This window comes from Rana temporaria, chromosome 5 (assembly GCF_905171775.1).
Source record: "Rana temporaria chromosome 5, aRanTem1.1, whole genome shotgun sequence".
In the NCBI taxonomy this organism is placed as follows: Eukaryota; Metazoa; Chordata; class Amphibia; order Anura; family Ranidae; genus Rana; species Rana temporaria.
In genome coordinates, this window is record NC_053493.1 from 117,991,265 (window position 1) to 118,004,423 (window position 13,159).

At 43.8% G+C, this 13,159-nt stretch overlaps 1 protein-coding gene across 2 annotated transcripts in view; it reads left to right on the forward strand.

Moving 5' to 3' along the window:
• The window catches only part of NUP214 (nucleoporin 214), a 140,011-nt gene that overhangs the window by 39,270 nt on the left and 87,582 nt on the right, over positions 1-13,159 (forward strand). For both annotated transcript variants that reach the window (XM_040353063.1, XM_040353064.1), the window contains exons 12-16: positions 3,950-4,547; positions 6,372-6,544; positions 8,227-8,309; positions 9,251-9,292; positions 12,715-12,864. In XM_040353063.1, the coding sequence (XP_040208997.1) occupies positions 3,950-4,547; positions 6,372-6,544; positions 8,227-8,309; positions 9,251-9,292; positions 12,715-12,864 (1,046 nt within the window). The remainder of the gene's footprint in view (positions 1-3,949; positions 4,548-6,371; positions 6,545-8,226; positions 8,310-9,250; positions 9,293-12,714; positions 12,865-13,159) is intronic.

Genomic DNA, 13,159 nt, shown 5'->3' on the forward strand with positions numbered 1-13,159 from the left:
TCCTCTCTCCCCCTTCTCCTAAAAATATAATCAGGCAAGCACAGGTAAATTCTGTGTATTATCTCCGAGCACCAGCTACCAGATCTTTCACACATTATTTCTCTCATCCCCCCTATCCCCCCCCCCTGCCTGTATCCCCTTTCTCCCTCTTTCTGATATTGGTTTATTCTACTCCCATTACTTCCTTAACCCCTGAACTTTCAATCTGATTTTTCCCTGTACCTTATCATTCCTTATCCTCATTCCTTATCATACCGGGCAGCCTGCTGGCACTCTGCTAGAACCCTCCCCACCCCCTCCCCCCTTTCCCCCTTTACCCCCTATCCTTCTCCCGTCCTACCCCCCTCCCTCCCTCCCGTGTCACCCGCTAAACTTAACCTTCCCTTAGTATACCTAATTAACCCTGTACACACCTAAATGTGTTAACCCTTAGTGCGTATCTTATTATACTATTAAGTGACTTTAACTAGTCATTAAATCAAGTGATATCAAGTGATACATTGTGTTCCGTTATTCTTATATATCCTCCCCAATAACCAAAATGTCAAACATTGGACTTCAAATATCAAAAACCCCTTCCCCCCCCCCCCTTACAATATTAATTCTCTATTTATTATTACCTCATTAGTTATTATAATATTACCGTGATAACCAACCCCCCCAGTTAACCCCCCCATAGTCCCCCTCCAACCCACAAACCCACTTTCCCCCCCGGGTCTTCAAACACCCCCCCCCCCCCAAAAAGCACGCCCACATATATCCCTCCCTCCCCCCCCCCCCCTACCCCTGTCCCTCCCTATAATGGGGGCAGGTATCTGATCATTGAAGATTCTATCTAACATCAAGCCCTTCCGGTACATATATATATATATATATATCCATACAAATAGAAAAAACAGATTAAATACCAAGAATACGGAGCAATACCAAAAAAAATATATAGACCTATAATGGCATGTGAACATTTGAACTTCCCCAAAAGAAGGGCCTAAAAAAAAAGAAAAAAGGGGAGTAATACTTTTGGCACCTTTCACCTGTAACCGCCCCTGAAAGTTTATTAACCCAAATCTGAAAAGGAATTCTTCTCAATTCTCCATTCTCCATTCTCAAAAAAAAAAAAAAGAGAAAATACCAAAAACACAGGGGCCCAGGAGAAAAAAAAAAAGACACAACCGGGCGCCAAAAAGAGAAGGAGAGCGAGACTGGCATATCCTTTTTTTTTTCCCCTTTTTTTCTTAGGATATGGATTATGAGTTGATATATGGGACTCCCTCCTGCTTGGAGGCTATTGATAATACTATCTTCTCTCTTCTAGAGATCAAGGGGGGCGCTCTACCCTGTTGCTCCCAAAAAAAAAAAAAAAAAATTCTCTTCTCTCTTCTTTTCTTTTGTCCGTCATTCTATCTCTTGGGCTTATGGCCTATGTCCTCTCTCTGTCCATCTCTTTCCATCTGTTTATCTAACGTCTCTTTCCCCTGGGCCTGGTAGCTCCAACCAGTTAGGGACATCTACTGGCGTTGATCCCAAAAATTCAAACAGTGCTGGGAGCTGGTAGGGCTCCCTTAAATTAAAAGTTCTTCCTTCTCTTTTTATATTTAAGGATAACGGATAGCCCCAACTGTATACCGCATCTTGACTACGTATATGTTCCAGTAGTGGTCTTAGCAACCGACGTCTTGCTTTGGTTTGCCAGCACAGATCAGGGAATAACTGTATGTTCACGCCTTCCCATAACACCTTTCCTTCTTTCCATGCCTCTCTAAAAATTTCTTCTTTTATTCTGAAAAAATGTATCCGACATAGTACATCACGGGGGCTAGTCTGTTCAGGGTTCCGAAATGTAGGGATCCTATGAATCCTATCCAGCTCCATTGGGGATTCTGGATTTTTTTTTAAGATTTTATTGAGGATAGATAAGACCGCTTCCCTAATGGCCATGCCTTCAAAACTTTCAGGGATCCCTTTTATACGTACATTATTCCTCCTACTTTTGTTATCTGCCTCTTCAGCTTTTAACTGTAATCTGATCAGTTGTTGTTGCTGCTTGCCACATTTTTCCTCAAGGGCTGCCAACCTACCATCCACCACCCCTTGCTGACTCTCCAAGATACACATTTTCTGTTCACCCATCACCACTTTTGCACGGACCTCCTCCATCTCTTCCTTCAAAGTACTGGTGATAACCGATAACATTTTCTGAATATCTTCCTTAGTCGGGAGAGCCTGGATGAGCCTGCTTAGCTGACTAATATCCGGTGTCGCTTCTATCCCATGTATATTCCTTGTGTCACCGAGGGTCTGTGTATCACGCTGCACTCCCTCCTCCTCTCGTGGGTATGCATTTACTTTAGCCATTGCAAAACTTGTATTGCTATTACCCCCCTTAACTGCTAAGATAGGTGGTGGAGCAAGTATAGTTACAGGTGTAGTAGCAGGTATAGTTAGTACGGAAAGTGTCTCTGTTAGTGTTAGTGTCTTTGCTGTCAATGGTTCTGCAGATGTCTCTGTAGATTCTATTATAAATCCCCCTGACCGCCTTGATGCTTCTGGTATGTTAGGAAATATAGATAAAGCCGACAACAATACCTCAGCCGTGCGTTGGGGGGGGCTCACTCGTCCGCTCCGTCAGCTCTGCTGTCCTCTGGCCCTCAAGGGATGTGGGAATACTTCTTGTCCCGTCCTGAACCTCCAGCCTAGGTATATCCCCTCCCGCTTTGTCTGCTGGGGCAGATAATGCCGTCAGGCTGGTTCTTACTAGCGGCTGTTGTCCACCGCTCGCCTCTCCTGTCGCCCCTGTAGCTGTAGCAGTAGCTGAGGTATCCGACGCTAGTCTCTCTGCAGCGTCTTGTCGGATGCTATCTGTTAGGGACTCCCTCCTCAGAGCGTGTCCTCTACGTGCGTCGTCCTGCTTCGCGTCGCTCCTCTTCACCGTCATATACCGGGTGATATATGAATGGCTAGGCACAGACCCTCCCGCACTTCTCACAGTGCTCTTTCCTCTCCGTGGCATCGGATGCAGCGTCCGCTGCGTCTACTGCTGGTTGTACGCTCCCTGCTGTAGATCAGAGAGGGCGGGTGAATATGGGCATATTTGCTGCTCTCCTATCCAGGTACACCACGGACCTTCGCTAGGCTCTCCTTCTCTGCGCTCACTCCTCCATGCTCACTTCACTTCCCCCCGGAAACGGAAGTCTCACTCTATTATAGGTGACTTCTGAAGGCACTTGGTTCCACTAGATTTGAATTAGGGGTATCGGAGTTAAAGCGGGGGTTCACCCGAAAAACACATTTTTAACATTAGATTGAGGCTAATTGTGGGAAGCACAATCGGGTGTTTTTTTTTTTTTAAATCAATGCAGTACTTACAGTTTTAGAGATAGATGTTCTCCGCCGCTTCCGGGTATGGTCTGCGGGACTGGGCGTTCCTATTTGATTGACAGCCTTCCGACCGTCGCATACAGCACGTCACGAGTTGCCGAAAGTAGCCGAACGTCGGTGCGCAGGCGCCGTATAAAGCCGCACCGACGTTCGGCTTCTTTCGGCAACTCGTGTGTGTATGTATGTATATATATATATATATATATATATATATATATATATATATATATATATATATATATATATATATATATATATATATATATATATATATATATATATATATATATATATATATATATATATATATATATATATATATATATATATATGGTTTTAATGAATAAAAAGGCTTCTTGAAGAAAATCTACAAGACAAATATGAGTACGACCATTGCTGAAAAGTTGTTTGGATGCATGTTGCAGGAAAATTTACTATTAAATCGTATATCTCTTGGTATGGGAAAAATGGTGGTAACTGTAGTGAAACTATAACTGCAAGATTGTCTATTTTTGGATCAGAAAATAGTTTACGTGCATAATTTTTTATTTTGTTTTTTTTATCTTTGCAGCATCAAGTGTTCCTTCCCATCCCCCCCAGGGTCCTGGAGCTCCATCTAGTACACTTTCGGCCAGCAATCCAGCTTTTAGCATTCCTGCATCTAACCTTGCTTCCAAAGTTCAGCCAGCATCCCCAGCTTTTAGTTTGCCTGTCACTACCAGCAAACCTGCCCAGGTTTTTACTCCTGCCACAGCAAGTTTTCCCAGCAAACCGCAGACCACTTCACAGGTGTTCGGCGCTCCTGCAGCAAGTTTTCCCAGCAAACCTCAGGCTGCTGCACAGGGATTTGGTGCCATGGTTTCAAGTCTTCCCAGCAAACCGCAGGCTAGCGTTTCACATTTTGGTGTCACAGGCCCTGTTGGAAAACCCCAAGAATCGACTACAGGTTTCAGCTTTTCCACAAATTCGCCATCTGCTTCAGTAGGAACAGCCCACCCTGGCTTTTCTGTGCCATCAAATCCCCAGGGTTTTTCCTTCCCTGTCCAAGGACCTCCAGCTTTTGGAACCTCCACTTCCAAGCCAGACAACGCCACTAACATTGCACAACAAGCAACCAGCTCCAATTTTGCATTTTCTACTTCTAATGTCAAAGTGAACCTTAGCGAGAAGTACGTACAAAAAATTAGAAACTATCACACTTGGCATAACTTGTATTGTGTTTATAAATGGATTTTTAAATGCTATTTCTGCAATTTTTATTCGTTTTTGAAGTGGTGTTGGGTTGGAGCCTCAGTTTTTTACTTTTTATGTCCCAGATACAGAAGCTCACTCTTGATTTTCTGTTCAAGGCCAGAAAGTAAGATGGTAAAATCTTTCCCTAAGTGATACAGACAGTAATAAAATATATTTTAAAGTGGTTTTAAAGGCTGATGTTTTTTTTTTTACCCTATTGCTTTCTGTTCATTAAGGTAAAAAACATTCAGTATGCAGCTCCCCCTTATACTTACCTGAGCCCCATCTCAATCCATGCGCATGAGGGCAGAGGCTCTCTTGGCTCTTCCCTCAATGGCTCCCACTGCTGTCAATCACAGGCAGCGAGGAGGGAGTGAGGGTGGGGCTAAATAGCACACCTTGTGTCTATGGACACGCAGGGCTCAGGAGCAAGCATGCAAACGACTTGCTATGGGGGCACTTGGCAGGAGGGAGGAGCCTGGGAGCATTGGCAGGATACCCGAGAGGAGGAGGATCAGGGCTGATCTGTGCTAAATGATTGCATAGAGCAGGCAACTGTAACATTGTTGTGTGTTTTCTTTTAATATATACACTTTTTGCGATTCGGGACTGCACTGCTTTAACTGACAATTGCGCGGTCGTGCGACGTGGCTCCCAAACAAAATTGGCGTCCTTTTTTCCCCACAAATAGAGCTTTCTTTTGGTGGTATTTGATCACCTCTGCGGTTTTTATTTTTTGCGCTATAAACAAAAATAGAGCGACAATTTTGAAAAAAATGAATATTTTTTGCTGTAATAAATATCCCCCAAAAATATATAAAAAAACATTTTTTTTCCTCAGTTTAGGCCGATACGTATTCTTCTACATATTTTTCGTAAAAAAAATCGCAATAAGCGTTTATTGGTTTGCGCAAAAGTTATAGCATTTACAAAATAGGGGGTATTTTTATTAATATATTTTTTTTACTAGTAATGGCGGCGATCAGCGTTTTTTATTTTTTTCGGTACTGCGACATTATGGCGGACACTTCGGACACTTTTGACACATTTTTGGGACTATTGGCATTTTTATAGCGATCAGTGCTATAAAAATGCATTGGATTACAATAAAAATGCCACTGGCAGTGAAGGGGTTAACACTAGGGGGCAGGGAAGGGGTTAAGTATGTCCCTGTGTGTTATCTTACTGTGGGGGGGGGGGTGGCCTCACTAGGGGAAATCACTCATCCTCTGTTCATACATTGTATGAACAGAAGATCAGCATTTCCCCCACTGACAGGACCGAGAGCTGTGTGTTTACACACACAGATCCCGGTCCCCGCTCTGTAACGAGCAATCGCGGGTGCCCGGCGGCGATCGAGCCCGCCGGGCACGGGGGCGCGCGCGCGCCTCCGGCGGCGTGCACGCGCCCCTACTGGCCACTCGAAAAGCGGACGTATAGCTACGGGCTCTCGCCCAGGAGAGCCGACCTGCCGCCGTATAATGATGGTGGCTGGTCGGCTAGTAGTTATTGAATGTTAAAATTCCATTCTCGAGTACATCTTGATTGAGGGCAGCAGTGGATACAATATTGTAGCATTTGGGAACCAGGAAGTCTTTCCAAGAAGCCAGTACGATCTCAGGCAGCCAGGAAACATTTATAGTGAGTCAATAGTCTGAGTTTTTGAAGTGCACTAGCAGTAATTTCTTTGGTGATTATTCTCTTTATATGTGACCATATTTGTTGCATATCTGTATATTCATTTCTTCTTTCTGTTCTAGATTCAGTGCCGTTGATGCAGCAGCCACGAAACCTGGTTTTACTCCTCATAGCCAGTCATATCCTTTAACCCCTCCTGTGAAGGCCACAGTGGCAGCTGTTCCCCAGAGTAGTATTGGGCCTCCATCAATTCAGTCACCGTCCATGATGACTCCTAACCGCTCATTTCCTGATGGTAATTTACTGCTGTCTAAGACCAAATTTCGTGTAGCGCAAAATATGATCTCCAATAACTAATTTGTATACAGTGCTATGCAGAAGTCCCGACTTTCCTAGTCCAATTGAATTTTCTGTATTTAACCTGAAGCTAAACAATGAACTAGTAAATGTAAACCATAAGGACCCTTTTACAAAGGCTGTCCAATCGGGTCCGCCTGTCAGTTTTTCAGGCAGACCTGATCGGACCCTCCAGTCCCTCCCATGGAGAGGCAGATGTCGGCAGACTCTAGTCAGTCCGTTTCTATCTGATTTCCCCATCGAGAAAAGCTGGACTGTGCCCATGTCACACAGACCTGTCATCCGCCTACTCTGTGGGATCAGCGCAGCGATCCCCACTGAGCAAGTGGCATCCGCTACATAGGCGCCCATGTGAAAGGGGCCTAACTTGGTGACACTTAGTGTGCTAGACATTTATTAATTCTGTTGCAAGGCAAAGCAATGCTAAGCCTGAGCAGCGAAAAGCACTGACAGATTTATTACAAAATTACAGTCTTGAGTCTTCCTCCTTTGCCAGCAACTAAATGAAACATGACCCTGATCACTTTTTATTCATGTATCTTTTTGGGATGTAATTCTGTCTTCTCTTCGGTCTGTTGTTGAACTTTGCAAATGGTTTCAGTTGGCTGCCCAGGAATAAATGTCACAGAAATGTTACTGAAGGAGACGCAGCCTAGTTTGCAACTAATTGGGTTGCTAATTTGTTTGATAAATGTCCCCTTTTTGTGTATTGTAAGCAAGTGCCCTGTTTTGTTTTTAAATTGCCCAGTTTGTTTTATTCTCTGTTGCATTATAACACTGCTGGATTCCCTGCAGCCGCATGCATTCGCTCCAGTAAAGGCTGCATGTCATTGCTCAGGGACAGCTTCGGCAAAAAACTTTGCCAATACAACTTTTAGGCTTTATTGAAAGTGCATGTGACAGGGTGACGGTGAGCAATTGGGAGGAAGGGTCTGCTTGAATACTTAGCTTTTTTTGCTGGTTAAGGTTTTTTTCCAGATACTGTTGGGCCACTGTTACTGGGATGGAGCAGCTGGTGAGATCTGTTTGCAGGCAGGGGCACTAGCTGGATGCTGTGGCATAAATCCAGTCTGTGATGTCTAAACTAATTTTGGTTCTCTAGTTTAGTTTCCTTTTTTCCAGTGCAATAGTGTACGATGAGGTGCCATGAAAATTGGTTTTCTTTTTTGCATACATGCAAATTTTATTTCCAGGTTCATTGATTGTGTCTTACAAATGATCACATTCCCTCTGTTCTCAGCTGCATAAAGATCTTAGAGAGCTGGGGGAGGGGAAGCAGCAGTATACAGATTTTTCTAGTGAAAGGCTCTGCAAGTTGGGACGGGGATGCCAAAAAAAGGCTCATCATTGGAGGGGAGAGCAGGCTGAGTTCCCAGCACAGCTAGAGAACTGACCTCACTATGCTCCCCTGCTTAGTGTAGTCAGTTTTTAATAGGAAAGCAGAGGGACTGGCAGGAACACCAGGGATTTAACACAGGAAGCAATACAAAGAGAACAGGATACTTTTGCATACAAGTACATGGTACAGCAGGCACATATCAGGTATATGAAATATTGGATTTACATATTCTTTAACAGGTATATCTATTTTTTTTTTTTTTTTTTTTTTTTTTTTTTAAGGCCATCCGCAACAAGCAACCCCAGTAATGCGCCAGAAGGCTTTGAAGATCAGCTCATCAGAGGTGAAGCAAACACCTCCTCAGGTAATCTTCTGAGTCCCATTGAAGGAAAATGTAAAACATTTGTTTTTGTTCAGTAGCTGAAAGGATAAAAAAAAAGTCCCGCGGTCAACAGTGCTTTTAGAACTGCTTTAGAACAAATACTTTTGAGTACTTAAACTTTTGCAGGTAATAAAAAGTGCATTTATTATTATAAAATTATGGGGCAGGGCAAGCGTATACACTGACAGAATGAGTCAATTATCTACCACGGCTCTCCACAAAGGATGTCGGGACTTGTAGTTCATTGATGCACAGAGCCCCGCACAGCTGGGCTGATTTAAAAAAAAACTGAAGGCTAGTATGGGGAACTTCTCCATGTACGGTCACGGGGAGTGCGGGGAACAGGCAGCGGCTGCAGCATTGGAAACATGTTACATGTTCCCAAAGATGAAGTAGTCCTTTAACCAAAACTTTGTTCTATAAAGAGTCAGTCCTACATTAGAAACTTATCTCAGACTAACATACTACTGCAGGTTTCAGGCACCAAACTATGTTTTATACAGTATATGGTGCAGTTTTATTTAGCGCCGAAAGGAATTTCCTCTCCCCATCCCTCCCTGCAATCTTCCGGGACACGTCACAGGTCCTAGAAAATTGCCCGACCATTCGCATCACGGCTCGCGCATGCGAAGTGCGCGCCTGGCTGTGAAGCCACAGCCGGGCGCCCACAGTTAGAATGTCTGTGCCTTGGAGAGGAGGAGCATAGGACCAGGGGCTTCATGAGCCCGCATCGCTGGACTGTGGGTCAGGTGAGTGATTCTTAAGTCAGCAGCTACTACACCTTTTGTAGCTGCTGACTTTTAAATGGACGGAACTGCTTAACTGGCTTCCACCTAAACTTACTTTGAAATATTTTTGGTATAAAGTTTTAATTGTGAAAAGGTTGTTGCTTTATAAAAAAAAATTTTTTTGTTTTCTTGCAGCCCCAAGCTACCAACCCTATTATAAATGCAATACAAGAAGAGGTATGTGGTTTTAGAAAATGTGAAATATAAATAATAATTTTTTTCTGGTCTACACAGGAAGTCTTTCACCTTCCGGTTATACTGCCAGCCCAATAGAACTCCTCTTACTACCAGCATGGGTAGGAGGATGGGTGTCTTTCATGCAGCTCTGCTGTGTAAAAGAGTAATCTTGTTTTCTTAGCCGCTAGAGCGGACCTCTTCAATTGCAGCTATCTAGCATGACCATCATCAGCCTGGCTTTTGGAATGCCATGCCATGTACAGACCCCACTGGACTGGACGATGCAGGGAGAGTCTGCAAGTCAGTGTTGGTTCCACATGGGTCACTTTCCGGACTTTGGTTTGTAAAAGGTTAACAATAGGCTGCTTTACAGGTCAAGGGCCATTGAAATTGCCTTAGTGCCTGCCCTGTCTCTGAAGACTCACTTTGTGAGTGGGCCAGTCAGGCTAAGCGCTGGGGGCTACCTCAAGTAGCTGGACGCCTTTCTTTAAAATATCTTGTTTTGTGTCGGTTTTCATTGCGAAGGGGTCAGTTCTGACATCATCTGCTGGAAATAGTCAGGAGCCAGCTTTTAGCAGTAAGGTGCTTGGAGCTGCTCTTTTTGAGTTTGGAACCTAATTTCCTTGTTTTGGTAGTGACTTTTGATGCGACTTTACACTCTCTGGCACTTGAGTAGCATCAGTCGCATCAAAGTAATGCAGGAACCTTTGTGTTCGCACTAAATGTTAGGGTTAATGGCTAGGGTTCAAGTGTTATATGTTTGGGTTAAGGGTTAGGATTATATGTTGGGGTTAGTGGGAATTGTCATGGTTATTATTATTACCGCTAACCCTAACTCAAACCCTGACTGTTGTCCTGGCCCTTGGCCCTAAACCCTGGCCCCTAACCATAACATACAACTTTGGTCACATAAAGGTTCCTGCACTACTTTGATGCTACTCGAGTGCCAGAGAGTGTAAAGTCGCATCAAAGTCACACTACATGAACATAACTGCCATACTTTACTTTTAAACCCCCCCCCCCCCCCCCCCCAAATAAAACTCATCCAACAGGTCAAAAATGCAGAACACACCTAAAAAATGCATCAACCTGTATAAATGTGAACCTAGCCTTAGAAGGGGGAGGGAGCTGGTTTAAGCATAGTTAGAAATAGTTGTTCCTTCCATATTTTAGTGGGATTTTTCAAGTCTGTTTCGTTTTTCTTGTACGTCACACACATCTGATCTGCTTTACTGCATAACCAGAAACTTCTCTTTACTTCTGGTTCAGTCTCACGGGTACATTGGGGAACCTCCCTACTGAGTTTACAAAAGTGGTGATGCGGATTTAATTTTTTTTATTGGGCAGACTTGGGAATCTCAATCTGCAAATCTAAACCAGGAAATAAGGACATCACTTGCTTTTTGCAATACAACCTGTGTGTAGGTAAACCCATTGCAGGGCTTGGGTAGATGGGTGCATTCATCTTGTGTTTTCCTCTAAGTTCCTTCACATGTGGATTTGACCTGTAATTTTCCTCCTCCCATCTACTTTTTTTGATTTGAAGAAAAGCAGTTTTGACATAAATCATAGCCTGTGTGCACAGGCCACTATACCTGTGTTAATATGTTTGCTTTGTGTTCCACTTTAAAGCTGACAGTTTTCTATCCCACTGCTGATTATACAATGATAAATATGTGAATTAAAAAATGAAAATGATTCACTGTCTCAGTGAAGGAGATTTACTAAAACTGGAGCACGCAGAATCTGGTGCCGGCACAGCTGTGCATAGTAATTAATCGGCTTCTAACGTTTAAGCTTTGACAAAAAACGGGAAGCTGATTGGCTACTATGCACAGTAGGGATGAGCTCCAGCGTGTTCGCACAGCCCACGTGCAGAGCCCGCCAGGAAGTCGGCACTGCACTGCGCTAATCACAGGCAGTGAGGCATTGTCCCGATGCTTGGCTGCAGAGATTGGGAAATTTCTCCCTGCCTGTGATTAGCGCAGCGCAGTGCTGACTTCCTGGCGGGCTCTGCACGTGGGGTGTGCGAACACGCCAGAGCTCATCCTTAACCTCTTCCATACAGGGCTTTTATACACACATCCATACCAGGCCTATTCTGGCACTTCTCTCCTACATGTACAAATCATAATTTTTTTGCTAGAAAATTACGCAGAACCCCCAAACATTATATATGTTTTTTTAGCAGACACCCTAGGGAATAAAACGACGGTCATTGAAACGTTTTTATCTTGCACGGTATTTGCGCAATAATTTTTCAAATGCCTTTTTTTTGGAAAAAAATTGTTTCACGAATTAAAAAAATAACAAAACAGTAAAGTTAGCCCAATTTTTTTGTAAAATATGAAAGATGATGTTACACCGAGTAAATAGATACCTAACATGTCGCGCTTTAAAATTGCGCACACTCATGGAATGGCGCCAAACTTCGGTACTTAAAATCTCCATAGGCAACGCTTTGAAATTTTTTACAGGTTACCAGTTTAGATTTACAGAGGAGATCTAGTTCTAGAATTGTTGCTGGCACTCTAACGCACGCGGCGATACCTCACATATGTGGTTTAAACGGCGTTTACATATGTTGGCGGGACTTCGTGCGAGCTACTGGGGACAGGGGCGTAAAAAAATATATATATATTTTTTTTTTTTTACATATTTCTTTTTTTTTTTTTTTTTTTATTATCACTTTTATTCCTATTACAAGGAATGTAAACATCCCTTGTAATAGGAATGTGTGTGACAGGTACTCTTTATGGAGAGATGCGGGGTCAATAAGACTCCACATCTCTCCTCCAGGCTGGAAAGCATGAAATCGGTGAAAAAAAAATCACCGATCTCATGATTACTGTTGCTTAGCAGCCGCAATTGCGTCTTTGTTTACTTACGGGGACCCGGGCGTGACGTCATCACATCGCGCCCGGGTCCTCCGACGGTCATAGAGATGACTGGTGACCATCTGGTCACCAGTCATTTCTATGCTTCCTGCGAGCGCCGGACGATTCGTTCTCCGGGCCCCCGATGGCACGGGAGAGCCCGGAGAAGCACCGGATGGCGGCGGGAGGGGGGGCTGTCCCCTCCCGCCGCCTGTAAGAACGATCTAGCGGCAGAACCGCCGCTATGATCATTCTTACGTTGTGCAGAATCGCCGGCAGAAGAGAAGGATATCTGAATGATGTCTCTAGCTGCAGGCATCATTCAGATATCCCCCCACAAAGCCCAGGACGTCATATGACATCCACCCGGATCGGTAGAGGTCCTTTGTGGACGTCATTTTACAATGGGCTGGTATTGATGTGGTTGATGCACAGCTACACCAGATTCTGCGTGCAACAGCTTTAGTAAATCTGCTCCCGGTGTCTCTTCATTGTCTCTTTTTTTTAAACATGTTCAAACATTGTGATAAATATTTTGTTGCCCAGATTGCTCACTTTCAGAAAGAGATGGATGAATTGAAAGCACGGACAGCAAAGGCCTGTTTCATTGTAGGGACTGCTGCTGAGATGAGACATTTGATGACCGAGTGCAATGATCTTGATTGCTTTGTGCGGGATATCAAAGCAACCACAGAGGTAAGTACAGTAATAGTGTTGTGCTTTTATTGCTGGGCATATCCCATCAACCATGTAGCCAGTAATCTGTCTATGGGCAGCGAACATAGTGTGGTGGCATATAGCACTATGACGCAGGAAAAGTCACAAGGAAAAGTCTGAAAGAGTTTTGTTACTCATTTCATTTGTTGATGGTATAAACTCTTCCCAAATAGCACATATAAAGCTGGACAACATTTCCAGCTCTTCATGGTTTTGATTACCTTGCTTTTATGCTCTCAGCCAGCTTAGTTCAGTCACTTTCCCCAAGCAGCAT